Source organism: Gorilla gorilla, chromosome 3 (genome assembly GCF_029281585.2).
Source record: "Gorilla gorilla gorilla isolate KB3781 chromosome 3, NHGRI_mGorGor1-v2.1_pri, whole genome shotgun sequence".
NCBI classification, from domain to species: domain Eukaryota; kingdom Metazoa; phylum Chordata; class Mammalia; order Primates; family Hominidae; genus Gorilla; species Gorilla gorilla.
In genome coordinates this window covers 126,427,126-126,444,995 of record NC_073227.2, presented here as the reverse complement: position 1 = coordinate 126,444,995, position 17,870 = coordinate 126,427,126, and the positions used below count along the sequence as shown (strand labels likewise).

Sequence of the window (17,870 nt, the reverse complement as noted above, 5' to 3'; positions counted from 1 at the left end):
AGAAGTCATTCAAGAAGTTCTTGCAGTAATCTAAGTAAGAGATGATGGTGGTTTGGACTGGGAGATGAGATTAGAGAGGTAGATGATGGGGAGTTGGGGAGTTGGGGAGTTGGGGAATTCTTTGCAGATTTGCAGATCATGTAGGACCTCATAGACTATGGGAAAGACTTAGGAATGTATTCTGAATAAAGCTACAGGCCGTTAAAATGCTTTGTGACAGGTTATGTGAAATGTCTGACTTATATTTTAAAAGGATCACTCACGTTGTGTGAGCGTTAGACCATAGCGGAAAGAGTGGAGGCAGGGGAGACCGGTTGATAGGTTGTTAACAATAATCTAGGTAAGAAATAACCATCACTTGAGCTAATACAATATTAGTACAGGCAGTGAGAAGTGATCAGATTCTGAATATGTTTTGAAAGTTACAGGATACATTGGTAAAGAAAAAAAAACATATCCAGGTTTATTAGTTAGATAACTAGAAGACTGAAATTGCCATTTCCTGAGATAAGGAAGACTTCAGGAGAGGATTGGGTAGAGGAGGGTGGGAATCAAGTGTTCCCCTTTGAAACTGTTAAGTTTGTGAAGCCTAGTAGATATCAAAGTGTCTAATAGATGTTGAGGAAGCAGATTCATGAGTTTAAATTCCAGGGAAGATAGTAAAGACAAATTTACAGTCATCAGTGTATAGATAGGACTTAAACCTGTGGGACTAAATGAAATCATTTAGGGGAGGAATGTAGATAGAGAAGAGGTCAGAGGACTAAGCAATGGGGCACGAAGTCAAAAAGATAAGATAAATCCACCAAGGGAGATGAGAAGGCACAGCTAGTGAAGTAGTAGAACCAGGAGAGATTGGTGTACTGAAGGCTAATGGAAGAAAGTTTTGAAGAAAGGAGGGCATGATCAAATGTGTCATATGATGCTGATAGGCCAAGTCAGATTCAGAATGAGTTTTAAAAATTGGATTTGACAATGTGGAGATTACTGCCAGTCTTAATAAGAGTATTTTGGGGGAGTGGTAGAGACAAAAGTTTGGGGAGAATTTGAGAGAGAATAGGCTTCTTGCAAAGAAATGAAGAGATAGGACAAACCATTAGATTAAAAGAGCCTTTAAAGATGTCCATCAGTCACAGTGCGTGGCCCTTGTTTGGATCCTGACTCAACAAATTTAATTATGGGTGAACAGATGGACAGACAAAGAGAGGGAGGGGAAGAGAGAGAAAGGACGTTAATGAGTTATGAGCTAATTCAAAATTTGAACACTTGCTGAATATTTGATTATATTTTACAGGAAGAGTATTATTGGGGCTTTTTTCTAGGTGTGATAGTACTATGGGTATATATTTTTTAAATCCTGTTATTTCAATGATACATGTTTATGTATGAAATGATAAAATATCTGGGTTTGCATCGAAACAATACAAAGGTGGGAAGAGGGCATGGAAGGAATAAATGATACAATTTAGCTACAAGTTACAATTGTTGAAGGTGATTGTTGGGGACCTAGCAGCTCATTATACCTTTCTTGTCTATATTTATATACTTTTTGACTTTTTTTAAAATAAAAATGTACAGAGAAAGAATGGGAAGACATGAAATAGAGATAGTAACTTTGGGTAACGGGAAATTAAAACATGAAAATACATTGAGTTAGCACACTCTAGATATTTATAATATCTCCTTATGTAACAAACTATAAAAATATTTTTTAAGATAAAAATCCTTACACTATCAAATTTCCTAACCTCAAAGATTGGTTCCAAGAAAATTAGAAACAACTTGGTTAAAAGTTTATTAGAACCCTTTTTGTGGACAATACTAAAGAATACTATTAGTATAGGTTCAAAATATCCCAGATAACATTGGAGTAGTTATTTATAAAATAAACATGGATGAGAAAGCTGGACCATGTAATGACTATTCTTCTAGACTCTCCCACTTTTTAAAAATACATAATTAGCATTTTCTCATATATAACACACTAACATGCTGGAATTACCTGTTCTTCTCCTTCCTTGTCACAAGTGCCTATGGTAGGGTATAAAATGATTACTGACCTGTGCATTCACCTTCTTGGCTTTGCTCTGCTGCTGGTTTTATTTCTGTGAGTGAAATTAGAAAATACAGCAACCACTGCCTAATTGTTACTAGATATTATTACTATGAAAACCAGTTTTATACCTTATATAATGCTATTAAGAAAATAAACTTCAATGAGTTAAAAAGATCTGAATACGGAAAACTAGCAGGATACAAAATATTTATCTCAGTATGGGGGAACACAATAAGGATTGAAACAAAAAGTGACATTCAAAATTACATTTAATTATATAATCAAGGGAAGAAATCAGTGCAGTATTAGATAAATCATTCCCACCTCTTTCCTACTAATCCTTGCCACAGCTCTTATGTTTCTCATTGAGAGCACTGAGATGGGCAGTTCTACTGATTAAGAACTTTATTAATGAGCTCAGAAATTTCTTAAATAATTGGAACAAGACAGCACTTCATTTATATTCATTCCAAGACCACACTGTACTCTAGATTGAGAAATCACCCCATATTCTGTTTTTCATCTCAAATATGCTTATCTGCCTTGTCTAGCCAAGCTCTTAGAAATATGCACCTAATTTGTGTGAAGCATCAGCCTAGCCATGGTCACACAGTGCCAGAAATATTGAATATGTGCCATATTCTCAGCATTCCAGAGGGTCAAGAGGAGGCATAAGACTAATAGCATCTGCCTCACGTCCATAAGATGAAGAAAAGCAAATTACTACAGCTGCTTATTATAGGATAATTGCCAGTTTCTTTATTCAATACCATGCTCAACCGAAAGTAAAATTTCCATACCCCAAATGTAGGATTATTTGGAGGGAAAGGAATGGCCAGATAAAATGGAAGAGATAAAAGACTTCTCTGTTTGAGCTTTGTCAGGGTCTTAGTTAGTCCATGCCAATTGTCCAATCTCCAGTATCAACTTCAAACTCGTATCAGGTAACCTAATTGTCCTGCCATGTGTTCCTCCCTAAATCTTCCAGAACCCCAAACTTTCTTAGTTTCCTGCTGCTACTGTGAGTTATTCCCAAACCTGTGTCCTAGAGGGCCCAGTGAGAGACATGATTCTGTTCTACATACCTCATGAATCCTACCTATCATCAGCTTTTAATTTTTTGGCCTTAGTTCCCCCACAGTACTCTGTGGCTGCTTAAAAGTCCCTTTTCTTCACTTATTCTCCTGCTACTGCACAACTTAACTTTCTCTGGGCAAACATGCCAGTCTCTTAATCCAAGTTCAGATGCAAGATAAAGAGAGAAAACAAGATAGAGTGGCACCCACAAGAACCTTCCATATTCAGACACTGCTGTATTAAGGTGTGCCTAACCACATCCTAGAAATGAATTCCAGCACCAGATCCTAAAAACCAGAGGAATTGTGAAAATACAAAAGCTTTGCCCTCCCCACATGGAGTACTGTCCACAAAAATGAGGTCTGGAAGTCCCCAGATACTGTGCCAGGAGATATCATATCTGGCCCCCTCACGTGGGATGTTGCTATATAGATCTCAGCTAGTTGTGCAATTTGAAGACCCCCATTCTCTCTACATGGGATGTAGCCCTATAGTGGGCCTTAGTGGCAACCCACGAGTTTTTATGTTATTTTCATTATTAATCAGTTGAGAATATTTTCTAATTTTCATTGTGAATTCTTTGACCTGTAATGTTTAGAGGCATATTGCTTAATTTAGAAAGAGTTAGAGATTTTTCTAGTCACCCTTTTGTTACTGATTTCCAGCATAATATTTACTGTCATCAAAGAACATAATCTGAATAATTTCAATCCTTTAAAAATCTGAGAGTTGAGTTGCTTTTTTGAATTGGTCAATTTTGGAAATGTTTCACGTGTACTCAAAAAGAATTTTATTCTGAAGGCATTGGGTATTAGTGTTCTGTATCTGTCCCTTAAGTAGATTTGTTAATTGCATTGTTCAAATATTGCATCTTACCGTTTTTTTTCTGGTTGTTATTTCACCTGCCATCATGGTGGATTTGTCTGTTTTGCCATTCAGTGCTATCACATTTTTATATTCTGAGTCTTAGTTATTGAATGCTCACAGATTTAGAATTGTCATATCTTTTCAGCAAATTGAATTTTTTATCATTATGAAATCTCCCTTTTTATCTGCAATAATCTGTTTCACATTAAATTCTACTATGTCTGATAAAGTTCAGCTCTCACAAATTTCAGCCCTACAAACACAGCAGCCTCTTCTAGTGCAAAGTGACTTGCTCTCCACATATACATATAGGAATTGCAGTTTGAGGTCCCAGACAAACCTGACCTGCAAATGAATCCCATTATCTAATTAAATGACGCTCAATGCTAGTTACACATTAGAATCACCTGGGAAAGGGGGAGCCTTTTAAAAACAACTGATGTCAGAGATCTGTCCCAAGAAACTCTACTTATTATTAGTCTGCAACAAACCTGGTTATTGCTGTTTAATAAAAGCAACCAGATGATTCTGCTGACTTTATAACCACTGGTTCAGTATGATATCCTGCCACCTCCACCAAGGATGTTGCTCAGTAAGTGTAGATTTGTAATTTCTGGGTGGAGTCTGCACTCTGTGGAGTATGCAGTCAAAAGCCCTGCCAGATGAAAAATGAAAGATGGAAGAAACCCTATACCCTAGATGCCTGGTTCTCCCCTGTCCCACTGTATATCTTCTCCATGTATGATGTGACTTATTTCACACTGTGGAAATCTACCCCAGCACATTCACAGCCTTTTCTTTCCTCCCTAACCTGTCAAGCTATAGCCACAAAGAATATTGTCTGATAAGTATAGCAACTGTGGCCATCACATCTGGATTCTCATTCCCTTTAAGAGTCAGTAATGAAAGAGAAATAGGAGGAAAGAAGAAAGAAACCAGCTCCCCAGCCCCTGTTAAATTCAGAAACTCGGCTTATTGTCTCTGGACTGCTAAGATCCCTAAACTTCTGCTTTTATGCTACCCATACTACTTCATATTAATTGTCTAATACTATCTCCCCCACTGAACTCTAAGCACTCCAAAAACTGGAACAGTGCCTGGTACCTACTTAGTAGGTGCTCAGTGAAATGTTTGATAAATGAATGACCAAATAACTGAGCAAAGAAATGTTTCCATAGCAGTAGAAAAGATGCAGTCGTGGTTTCACTGCCAGGGGCCAGTATTTAACATGGATAATTGAAAACACAGCAGAGCATCAGAGGAGCATAACTCATAATCTTATGTGAAAACTCAACAGTTGCTCTTTTTCTTAAACACAGCCTGCTTCTTTTCAAGGCATCTAAACCTTTGCCATCTCCATGCACTCCATTTCTACTCTTCTTCTTAGACCTCCCACACAGCAGCAACCTGATTGTTGCAAAGTGCTCTGTTCTGCCTGCTTTGTCTTTACCATTTTCCAGCTCAGTAGCAGCCTGGTTGTTAGGGACTTCCTTACAATAACAGAACTCTTTCCAGCTCTACAGCATAGTTTAAGGGAGATTAGTTGCATGTACAGTCCTTCCTTACTCATTTTCTGATTTCCACAGTGTTTTGAAAGAACTGAAAGTTAAGACTGCTTATCCACAAGGCTTTTTCAGTAATGTTATGTTTATCTTAGAATTCTGGCCTAAATGGTAATTGAATTGTGCATGTAGGAGAATGCAGCCAAGATGTTTCAATAATCATATGGTACCAGGGACTGTGCTGCCTGCACATGACTCAGGCAGATGAATCTGGTGCTTTCTTTCTTAAGGACTGGGGTTCAAAGAGAAGTAAGAACAGGATGAAGACCAGCTCACACCGGCTCACTTGACACCTTTTGAAATACAGGAGCACTGTTTCTCTTCAACATTAGTTACTATCAAGGATTCCCATCTGTTAGCTCTAAGAGAGGATAGGATGTGAAATATGAACAGCCGTTTGAATCTCTGTGGAGCCACTGCAGAGAATCACAGAGAAGATAAGTAGGGTCAGCAGTACTAAGACTCATTTATGTGAGTTATTTTGGAGATTGCTAAGATCCCAGTCCAGCATTATTTATTCCACCTACTGACCGAGACCTTTATCCTTTTGACTTAAGACAGTATTATTCAAAAAATTGTCCATGGGCCACCTGCTTTAGAATCATCTACAGGTGCTTATTTAAAAATACCTATCCCTGAGCCCCAGATCAATAAAGCAGAATCTCTGGGAGTGAGGCCTTGAACTTGTCCTGGCCAAACCACTCAGCCCATTCTTTTGAACCTAAAGTTTAGATTGCTGCCTTGAGATATTACTAAGTATTAAGCTTCAAATAGCCCCAAGAAGCAATAGCACTGTGAGCAGATTAGTCATTTTTATTGAAGGATCTAAGATCAGGTTTTAGTAGAGACAGTAATTGAAGAGAACTTGAGGACACAAATACTCAATGAGGAGGAATAGGACACTATCAAAGAGAAGGAACAGAGATAAAATAGGCAAAGGGCCAAAGAAAAACTTCTTTACTTCATAATTTTGCCCTAGGTTTTATGGTCATTTGGCATAGTTTAGTTCAATCCAGCAAACATATATTGAGCCCCTACCATCTGCCAGCTACCAGGAAGAAAACAAAATAGAAGGAAGCTCTTAAATGGATAATTTAAATAAATGAGGTAAGGCCAAAGATTGAGATTCATACAAGAAACTTCGGGAGCTGAGAAGCAGGGACCCTAATGGCAACTTAGCTTCTAGAGAAGGAAGTGCCTGAGCAGGAAAATGAATAGAAGTTAGGCAGGTTTGAGGTTATGTGTGGGGGTTACTATTGAGGAGGCGCTAAAGAGGGGACAGGAATTGGTGGGAAATGGAGCATGTGCCCAACATTGGACAATCTGCCCAAGAAAAGGTCTGAGCATAAAGCAGTATGCTATATTGGGATTGATACGCAGTTGAGGGATGCTTTATCATAAAGTGCAAAGAATAAGGAAAGGCAATCAATGATCCTGGATAGGTAGATTTTAGCTAAGTCGTCTGTGTATATGTCTTGATAACTTTTACAAAGTCCTCTTGTGCTAGATGTCTAGAAGTCTTCCTGGATCTGTCCTTCAAATTCATTCCAGGTTTGTGGACTCAAAATGTTAGTTGTGATTGCTCCAAAAACATGTTACAACTGGTTTATGGGCTCTCTGTGGGACATTGAAGTGGACCATAATATCGAAATGTTTTCAATGTACATTTGAGCTTGTTTTGACTGTTACTGGAAGAATACCTAAAAATAGTAACATTAATGACCTCTGGAGAGGGAGGACTGGGAACAGAAGTGGAATGAGTTTACTTCTCATTGTATACCCTTTACTACTGAATTTGAATTGTTTACCATGTATATTTATCACATATTCAAAAAAATCATAAAAGAGAACTGAAGAGACATTTATTCCATAAGATAAAGAAATTGTCAGCGTCAGCATATAAAAGAATGATTTAATTTATATTAATAACCAAGTTGACAACTTATTATACAGTGGTGGCAGCAATCATAACATTAAATTAATTTTGTCTTTCAAATTCTGAGAAAAAACATGAGGTTGGAGATGTCTTCTGTATATCCTCTAAAAATTTTGCCTCTTTTTTTTTTCCAGTTTGCAGCTCACCTTGTGAAGATGAAATATCCAAGAATCTGTATTCTAGATGGTGGCATTAATAAAATAAAGCCAACAGGCCTCCTCACCATCCCATCTCCTCAAATATGAAGAACCAAGAGTGTGACTGCCAAAACTCAGTGTGGCATCAGCACCAACAGCACAGTTCTTCATATCCACGCCACTCTCAGACAAAACTAGATGTCCAGATTGTTGCATTTCCGTAAAGTTTGTCACGAGACATTTTTTAAAATCTCATAACCCACATGTTCAGTTATCCATGCAAGAAACTTGACTCTACATGTATTGCTGAAAGAATTTTCTTAACAGTGAAATCTGATCATATATTTTTACCACACTGCCACATAAAGCCCAAGAAATTCAGCTGACAAGACAGATTTAGCATTATCAAGAAATCCCATTTGCCCTGAAAAAGCTGTCCTCCATTGTACTGAACAGACAGTCCTGTTGATTGTATTATTTAGAAACATACACTGAATGTGGGCTGAAATCATCATCTTTCCATAATGAAAACTGAGAAACTATTCACAATGCATTCCTTATAAATAAATGCTACATTTAGTAACTCATTTCACCCAAACAAGGGGGATGTGTGTGTGTGTGTGTGTGTGTGTGTGTGTGTATGTGTGTGTGTGTGTATAGGAAGTGGAGTTTATCCCATTGCAGAAAGTGGTAATACTTACTCCCAGAAAAATGAAATTTAGAAACCATTTATATTTGATAGAATATTTGGTCAGTTCCTGTAGCAAAGACAAATGGCTTAAACAAATTTTCTAGTTTCTTTATCACATGAAAGTCTGTACAGTCAGTCCAGGGCTAGTCTACTGGTTTCCTGATCATTAAGAACTCATTACCTTCTCTCATTGCTTTACAAACCTCAATATGTGGCATCCATCTCATGGATGAAAATGGCTCCTCAGCTTCTACCATCACATCTGCTATCTAGAAGGAAGAGAATGAGAGAAGGAGGGAGGGGATGAAGAGAAAAGAAGGAACAAAAGAAGGAGGGAGGAAAGAAGAAAAGAAAGGAAAAGAAGCGAAGCACACTCCTTCCCTTTAAGGTCATAAACCAGAAGTTGCACACACTACCTCTGCTTACATATCATTGGCCAGAACTTGGGTGCATGGCCACACCTAGCTTTAAGGAAAACTGGAAATAGAGTCTTTGGGTGGTTGATCATTTCCCCAGCTAAAAACATTCTTATTACTGTGTGGGAAGAAGAGAGTACATATTGAGGTACAGCTAACAACCTCTGCCTCTGCCACATTGTTTTTAAAATGAGTATTATATTTCATTAAATCTAAGACATCTCACAATTTTAGGTACCACAAAGAAAAAAATGAAGCCAAATGAATTTTGACACTTTGTCAATTAAAAGACACATTCCCTGGGAGGCCGAGGTCAGGAGTTTGAGACCAGCCTGGCCAACATGGGGAAACTTTGTCTCTACTAAAAATATAAAAATTAGCTGGTCGTAGTGGCACACGTCTGCAGTCCCAGCTACTCAGGAGGTTGAGGCAGGAGAATCACTTGAACCTGAGAGGCAGAGGTTGCAATGAGCCATGATAGGGCCACTGTACCCCAGCCTGGGCAACAGGGTGAGACTCCATCTCAAAAAAAAAAAAAAGAAAGATACATTCCCATTTCAGAAATCTGAAAAAAAATGCCTCATATATATGAAATATAGCATATCCTTTAATTATCTTCAATTTTGTTTTAACTAAAAAGTGTTCATTCATCTATAACTTATATTCCACTCCAATGTTAAGACTGCCTAGGCAGAACATTTCAATAAGAGCCTCAATTCAGCTTTCTGGGCCATGGTTTTGTTGTTGCTGCTATTGTTTACTTTATTTTATTTTTTCTTTGCACCTACTTTTTAAATTGAGATATACTTACCATAAAATTCATCCTTTTAAAATGTACAATTCAGTAGTTTTTAGTGTATTCACAAAGTTGTGCAATCAGTATTATCCAGAATACTTTCATTGTATGCAATTGTCTACCCGATCAGCAGGTATTCCACATTAACCCCTCCTAAGGTCTTTGATAAATTTTTGTATATGGAGTGAGGGGTCCAGGTTCATTCTTGCATATGAGTATCCAGTTGTCCCAGGACCCATCCTGTTTTGTTTGTTTTATTCAATTTATTTGGTCATTCACCAAATATGTTTTGAATACCTACTATGTATTTCTAAGGCACTAATATAATCCATAGTTATATCATTTGTGATCCTTACCTAGTTTACAAGGAAAGAAATGTGAGAATTAATGAGAACAAATATTTACCAAGATTTCACTAACATTGTTTTTGGGCCATTGTCTACCCTTTTCAGAGAAATATTAAATCCTCCTGTCCTGGCAATTACTATTCTTTTCCTTCAGTCTTTGATGACTTACCTGAGTTCATAATCAGAATGCACCATTGATGATCATTCTGAGTCTTAACTCTGCCTTACTGAGAAAGCAGAGAAGAGAGGGATGGAGGGGCAGTGATTTGAGTTGAATAAGGTGGTAGGGTAGTAGGAGAGGATGAAGACCTTGTGAAGAGAGCTATGTAAGAAGATAATAGTAGCAACCCTCTGTCATGATTTTGCATTTGATCTTTCTTAAAACTTGACACATTTAGGCTTATTCCAAGAAATTGAAGTTTTTTAAACATGAAAATTATAATATTTAATATTCACAACAGTAAAGTAAGAAAGAGCACACTATCACTGCCATGTTTATACACAGGGCATGTTATTTCATGGTGGATGATATGAACAGTTGACCTCAACAACTATTTGTTAGATTAAACATATATAACCCAGGATTTATTTGAGTTCCTTTTTAATATATTATTGATTCCTACACGATGACTATCAGCACTGTTTCTGGCTTTACCTGGAATGCCATAACTACCACCACCAGCCCACACAGATATACATACACACACACACACACACACACAAACTCACATTCATAAACACACTTATTAACTCTTGATAATCTAGCAACAACAGTGTACCTCCTCCAGTCTTCTCTGGCTTCCCCATGCTGCACTAAGAGCCTCAAATCTACTAAAGCATTCCATTCATAATTTACTAATAATAGATTTATTACCTCATTTTGCAATTGTTTGTTTACATTTAGTCCCCTATTAAAATATGAGCTCCTTAAGATCAGGAGCTATAATTTATACCTCTTGCTACCTTCAGCAACCTGCCACACTGGATATGCTCAATTAATATAAAATTGAATCTCTATCAATTTTAGAATCTATTTACCTGTGGTAATTTTTTTCAACTGCCAAACTTATCTGGTACCTGATAGTATAGAAATAAATTGGAATCTCAATTCATGGAGTGAAAAAAGGATCTCTAAAGTCCCATCCAGCTCTAAAATCTGATAATTCTAGAAGTTGGAGCAGATAACTTCCAAAATAAGGTAATTTAATCTAGTTGCATCCTCTTTTCAAAATACAGAAATGTTAGATTCAAAAAGCATATTAAAAATAACTAATGCTTAACCAAGTTTGAAAGAAAGAAGTTTTTTGATGTCAGAAATGAAAAGGACCTGAAAGGCACAGCTTTTAGGCCCGTGGGATACCCAGTATCAATATAAGCCCTAAGAACTCAGGTTTTGGAATACATATAGGAATAGAAGACATAGCTTTGGATCTTCTGGGTGGGAGTTCTAATTAAGACCTCTTTATGAAGTGACAGTCTCAAGGAACTCCGCTCCATGAAATGACAAGACATAACTTCCCGCCAAATTAGGGAAGCTACAGAGGAGATTGTCGTTGGCCTGGTTATTCTTGATGAAGGAAGAAAAATCTGTTATAGACAAAGTTGTTCAGTGGAAAGTCTGGGGTAAGTTCCTGATTTAGAACAGGCTTTAGTGCACTTTAAAAGGAAAACAATGAATTATATAAAACTTTTAGAGGACACAGTGGTGCCAGATTTTTGTTCGATTCCTGTGCTTTCCTCCTCCAAATAGTTACCAAAAAATATTCCTTTGGGAATTAGTATCAAAAGGATTCTATAGCATCTCAAAAGAATCTTACTCACTTTGGGAGGCCGAGGCAGGCAGATCACAAGGTCAGGAGATCGAGACCATCCTGGCTAACACGGTGAAACCCCATCTCTACTAAAAATACAAAAAATTAGCCAGGCGTGGTGGTGGGCTCCTGTAGTCCCAGCTACTCGGGAGGCTGAGGCAGGAGAATGGCGTGAACCCAGGAGGCAGAGCTTGCAGTGAGCCGAGATCGCTCCACTGCACTCCAGCCTGGGCGACAGAGTGAGATGCCATCTCAAAAAAAAAAAAAAAAAATCTTATGCAGTAGTCTCATTTAATACAATCCACTACAAGAAGAGAAGACTGCTGCCTTGACTATATAGAAAGGGTTGGCACATATTTCATTCTATCAGTTGTAACTAGTAATCCCATTGTTATACATGCTGACCCAAAATATAGCTGTTATTAACCAAATAATGCATTTTTCTTGATAAATGTTGATTAAATCAGATTGGAAGCAAAATGGTAATATTTATGATCAATTTTAGTTTGGATGTTCAATGTCAAGACCAAACCCTCTTCACAGCTACCAACTTCAATTTTATGTGGAAAACTAATGGTGAAGAGCTTCAAACTTTAACTGACACTTGACATTTAACAGGGTATGTAATTGCTCACACACAACCTTTAGGTTTTGTAATCCAGTTTTATCTCATACAATATTAGAAACAGTACACATTGTAAATACCTATTTTTAAAGTTAGCCATATTTTATAAAGTCACATGTATTTGTATCTTTTCTGAGTAATTTTCTTGTTAATGCCTTATGATAGGTGCTTGTAACATGAAAACTAAACTTGGATCTTGACATATTCAGTGTTCTATAGATAGATTGTGATATGCATAGCTTCTACGGTGACTTTCAGGCCTAATGTCTCCTCTTAAGTTGTTATTCTTTAATATCCTTTCTCATTCCTTTCAGAGGACCTATTATTAGTTTGCATTGTCTGCAGCATTTCAATAATATTGTTCTATTCTAATAATACTGATCTGTTCTAATAAACACTTCTAAATACTGTTCTGTTCTAATTGGTACCAAAGCACTGTATTGCCAACATTTCTAGATATTAATCCCCTGGGTGGTGGGGGTTAAAACACTGTTCTGTCTTGGCCTATGACTAATCTTGGAGCTATAACAAATGCATTTAAAGCATTAGATCAGATTCTAAATATTGCTTCCTGCCACGCTAAAAGATTCAACTTTTACTGTCATTATATATAGATGTGACTTAAGAAACAGTACATGGCCTACCATTTTTTAAAAGACTATACTAGTGTGATCACTAGCATTAAAACCTAAGATAATCCTTGCAAAGGAGACTTAATTTTCTCATTAACCTGGAAACCCATTCTTATTCTGTTATTAATTTTTTCTCAATTGTATTAGCATATTTTCAGTCCTATAGAGTAGAATGATTTATTATTCTAAGTCCTGTATTGCTCTGGAACTGGCGCCTCATAGCTTGAAAGAGCTGAATGTTCTCATCTCTTCTCAACTCCGTGGTCAGTGATCTCAGGTTAGTAGCTTATAATCAGCCACGTCAGGGGTATTTGCACCATAGAAATAGGCAAATATTCCAAATCAGGCTCTTTTTAAAACTTTTTATTTATTTTTGAGAGCCAGTCAATAACATTTACTAGTGCATCATTGATTCAATCATCCTAGGGTCATTATATTTTCTGCAGATTATGAAAGTAAAAGGAATGTTAAAGATTATTCAATCCAAATGTCATTGTTCAAAACAACAGGAAAAGTGAAAAGATTTTGCAAAGATCACATAGCTAGTAAAAGGCAGATTCAAAATTGCAATTCTGCTTTTCTGATTCTTTGCCTATTTTTCTGCTCATCATATACAGATAAAGAAAGTAAAGGGCACCAGTTTCAATTCATTACATATTTATTGCAGACCAACTTTGAGTCACTCACTGTATTATATGATGTGTGGGGTACAAAAATGAAGCACTGAAAGTGTCGATTAAACTGACTACTGACTCTATTACTTGGAAATGCCACTTAATATCAGCCCTTAGAGGATGGCACTCTCACCTCCTCACCCTCCACACTTTCAAAAAAAGAATGCATTTGAGCATTCTACTCTGAGGGAAGAAGCACTATTTTCAGGAACTTTTGCTATGTTTTAAGTTACCTTTCACCTTCAAGGCAACCTTCCTCAGAAAAACATCTCTGGTAGAGAAACACATTGTCTCTGTCTACAGTACAATCCTTGATATACAGGATCAAAGTTGGCTTTTAACCTTTGTTTTCTATGTCTTAGCCAGGGACCAGGCTTGAAGAATAAGAAAAGTCCTCCTATCAGTTTCCCAGTCATGTGTGGAAAGTCAAGGTGGGGGAGTGGGGGATAGCTAGTTTCTGGATCTATTAATCACAGAAGAAATAGAGGTCATTTAAGTCACTTGCTAACTTTAAAATATAGTTTTATGCTCTGAGGTAAACTATCCTGATAATTTATTATTTGCCAGATAGCGTATATTTTCTAAAATTATCTTTAAGATCATTAATAATTCCATATACCATGTGTTCATAGCCACAGACTCCATATAAGGTCATTAAGGATTTGAAAGGCATGCGAGAAATAGAGCTATTGGATTGAGGCCAGATGGCACAGACGGTAGTTTGCAAAGTGATGTGCAACCAAGAAGGGAATCATATTATTGTTGAATAAGCAGGATTTACATAAATGAGGATTTTTTTAAATCTCTGGACATATTATATTGTCATTAATTACATATGGCAGTATAAGATGACAGGATAAAACATCTGTCTAAATGTAATGCCTAGTGTGACCATTTTAACTCCCTACTCTGAACTTGTTTCCTAATTTTCAAAGATCTCGGGATCTGCTCCCATCCCACACTGTCCTAGTATGACTGTGCTCTGGAGAGGCCTTCCTGAGATGCCTTCTGATGAAGACCTACCCTGAGCAACTGGCATAAACAGGCAGAAGCCATTTCCAGGGATTTATCCATTTACCTCTGTAGCAAAAAAATATATATATCACAAATAATGACTCAGAGGTAGGAGGTTAGTTTGAGTTGTTTCTCAAATTACTCTGATAGAGGTAATAGGTATTAAAAAGTTTTTAACCCTACTTTGGGCTACGACAACTCAATGACTATACAATCCTCCTAAATAATGGTTTATCTATGTTTAGTTTGTAACAGGATTTTTTTCATATTAACAACTGTCAGATAGTCATTTTGATTTCTGCCATGATTTGGTACCTAAAAAGAAGCATGAGAAGAGTGTTTTCCTGGTAATGAAGAAACTTTAAAATATCCCCCCCTTTTTCAAAAATTAACTAACATGAATCCAAACAGATTAAGCCTAACAGCATGCCAGGTAATAGAGGACTAGACTAGTTCATATTTCAACAGTAAACATACCTACAGATATTCGTAATTATTTAAAAAAATGAAAATAGATTGAAGCCTCTATCATGACTGATGCTTTACTAATATTTTATAAAACACACTGGACACGAAATGTGCTGATGAGGCATTTAAGCCCATATCCCAAAATACGTTTACTTGTAAGTCACGTGTATGTACGTTAAAGTGAATGAAATAATAAAAAGGAGATGATTTTAATAGATTAAATCTTAACACTCATTTAAGTGACATGTTATTTTAACATGAACCCTATGCGGCAATATAACTATTTAAAATTTCAGTGGTAACTTATATAACTTACATAAAGCAAGATGTTACATATTTGTAAAGAAACCATCCCATAAAATGATAATAGCTCAGGCAGAGGCTGACTATATTAATTGCCCTGTAAATCACTAACTCTATGTCATTCTGAAATGAATTTTAAATTGCCCTGTTTGATTAAGTGAAGTAATATCAAAATTAATATTAAAGTTAATTATTGTCAGCAAAATTCTGTTATTGCAAAAAAAATTAATAAGGAAATTAATTGTTGCAATTACTTAACCCTTTTAATTAGCTTGTCCTGCCCAGGACGTTAACTGAACCACTTTTAAAAAGCTGTTAGGCATTTATTATAAAGCCTGATTGAAATTTTATGTGAGTGTATTATTGGATGTGTACTTTATTACTTACCAGCTAAAACTAAATGATGATTTTTAGGATCTGAACAAAATACTAAATTAAATATCTGATACAAATTAGTTGTATAAAAATAACCAAATGAAAACAGAAAATTGTGAAAGGGACCTACTGACAACTCCAAAGGTTGTCATCCCACACATATACCTCTACCAGATACTTGTTGGTCCAGGTCATGATAATTGTATTGCTCCTTGAGAGCACATGAGTGCTTCAGCCATTTCAAGGGCAGGTGAAACCTCAGCTCCTCCATGACAGCTTTCCCCTCAAATGGCACGCGTATTTTTTGTTTACCCAGATCCTGGAAGGCTGGAATGAGGAAGAACTGTGAGCTGAGGTTTCAGGTTGGCTGGCATTTGTTTAGTGTTCATGGTTAAACTTTCTCAAGGATCTTTCATTTCACAACACTAAGTTTCCTTAAGCCCCCCAGAATTGTGGTAAATCCTACTTTATGCAGCACTATTCAGGAAGCTCAAACCTCCACAGTGGTCAAAGTAATGACTGTCTTCAAAGCAGGGTCTCCAGATTTTCAGTGTCAGCATTTAACCTCCAGACATCTTAAGAATAAGAAATATGTTCTAAGATCCCAACACTATCATGTTAATAGTACATTGAAAAAGACCACCCTGACAAAAACAACACGTTGCAGGAAGAAGAGGGGGAAGGGAGGGTTCAAGTTTTCCTCTCCCTTAAACCTCAAATTACAGGGAGCTTACAGGAAGAAAAGGAGATCAATTATCAGAGAACTTGGATTCTCTAGTACTGGCCCCTCCACTGTTTTTTTCAGTGTCTCTCTGGGCAGTTCACATGGGTTCGCTCAGGCTCTGGTTCCTCATATATAAAAGAGGTAATAGCATTTATCCAGCCTGTCTCCTACGTTTATGTTGAAGCTCATAGAAAAGTATTTTGTCAATGGAAAAGTATTATTCAAATATGTGTATAATTTTTATAAAAGTCATAACTGTTCTGTAAAACTATCAAGCCAAACTCTTGATCTATTGTGTAGTTTTTAGAGAATATTGACACAACAAATAATTACTCTTACAATCCATATACCTTTCCTATTATGCAACATAAACAAAATGGAAGACTTCACAAGCAGTATTAAGATTATACACTGCACACCTGATACTGTTTAATTCTATTTAAAGCAATTATTTCTGCTAAGTTTATAAATTTTATGCAAGATCCTTTCAGACTTCTCTTTGTTTTATATGCCACCCTTTCCAAACCCAGTTTTACCAATTAAAAACACACTTTTTACAATAATCTAAATTCTCTCAATACAACCTGGCAGGTTCAGTTTTGCCAATAACTATCTACACCTAGATGGCAGAGATTAACTTTGTTTCAAATCCACCCTTCCCTTCAGTTTTATCTCCCTCTTCCCTTGCACCTCTCTCCTGGACTTCAAAGCAGTTTTGTGGTTTGACTTGCAGAAAATCAATGGTTGGGAGATGAAAAGCAGCTCTTGTTTATCTCTGCCTGCTGAAGGTCATTCTACTCAGTAGCATCTATGCGAGATCCACAGCCATTTCTCCTCACAGAGGGGAGAAGCAAATTGATTACACACACAGAAATCATTATAAAGAGAGAGTGGGATTCATTTTAAAGGGGTAGGATCACATTAAAACACAAATATAGTAATAAGAATCAGTGTAGTAGTGAAGTACTGGTGTTTGGAGTATAAGTTTAAAGTGTTATTGAATGTGACCCTGAGTTTTTAAAAAGCTATTATATGTCTGGACTTGTTACAGGGTACAAAACTACATAGTTTATCACATTCTCTAATAGGTACCCAAGAAGTTATTTGAATTTAATAGGCCTTAAGGACTATGACTAATAGGACATTAATAAATGAGAGCCGTGGATGTTGAATTTTACATAGATAAGTCTTCCCACTGCAGATACCAGAGTTGTTGGCCTTGTTAGCCAAATTGTCTATCAGTCTCTTTTCGAATGCTGATGACATGCTGTCACTCAAGCCTATTACATGAATTGCTTAGCTCTCAGTGTTCTTTACATAACAAGTCCATTGTTGGAACCAGTATTGAGAAAAGAAACC

The 17,870-nt window shown here is 36.7% G+C and overlaps 1 protein-coding gene across 3 annotated transcripts in view; it reads left to right on the top strand.

Annotated features, from left to right (window-relative positions):
• TBCK (TBC1 domain containing kinase) overlaps positions 1–8,222 on the top strand; it is a 265,095-nt gene extending 256,873 nt beyond the window's left edge. For all 3 annotated transcript variants that reach the window (XM_019025572.3, XM_063705458.1, XM_055384855.2), the window contains exon 26: positions 7,633–8,222. In XM_019025572.3, the coding sequence (XP_018881117.1) occupies positions 7,633–7,743 (111 nt within the window). In that variant the 3' untranslated portion in view covers positions 7,744–8,222. The remainder of the gene's footprint in view (positions 1–7,632) is intronic.
• The last annotated feature ends 9,648 nt before the right edge of the window (positions 8,223–17,870 follow it).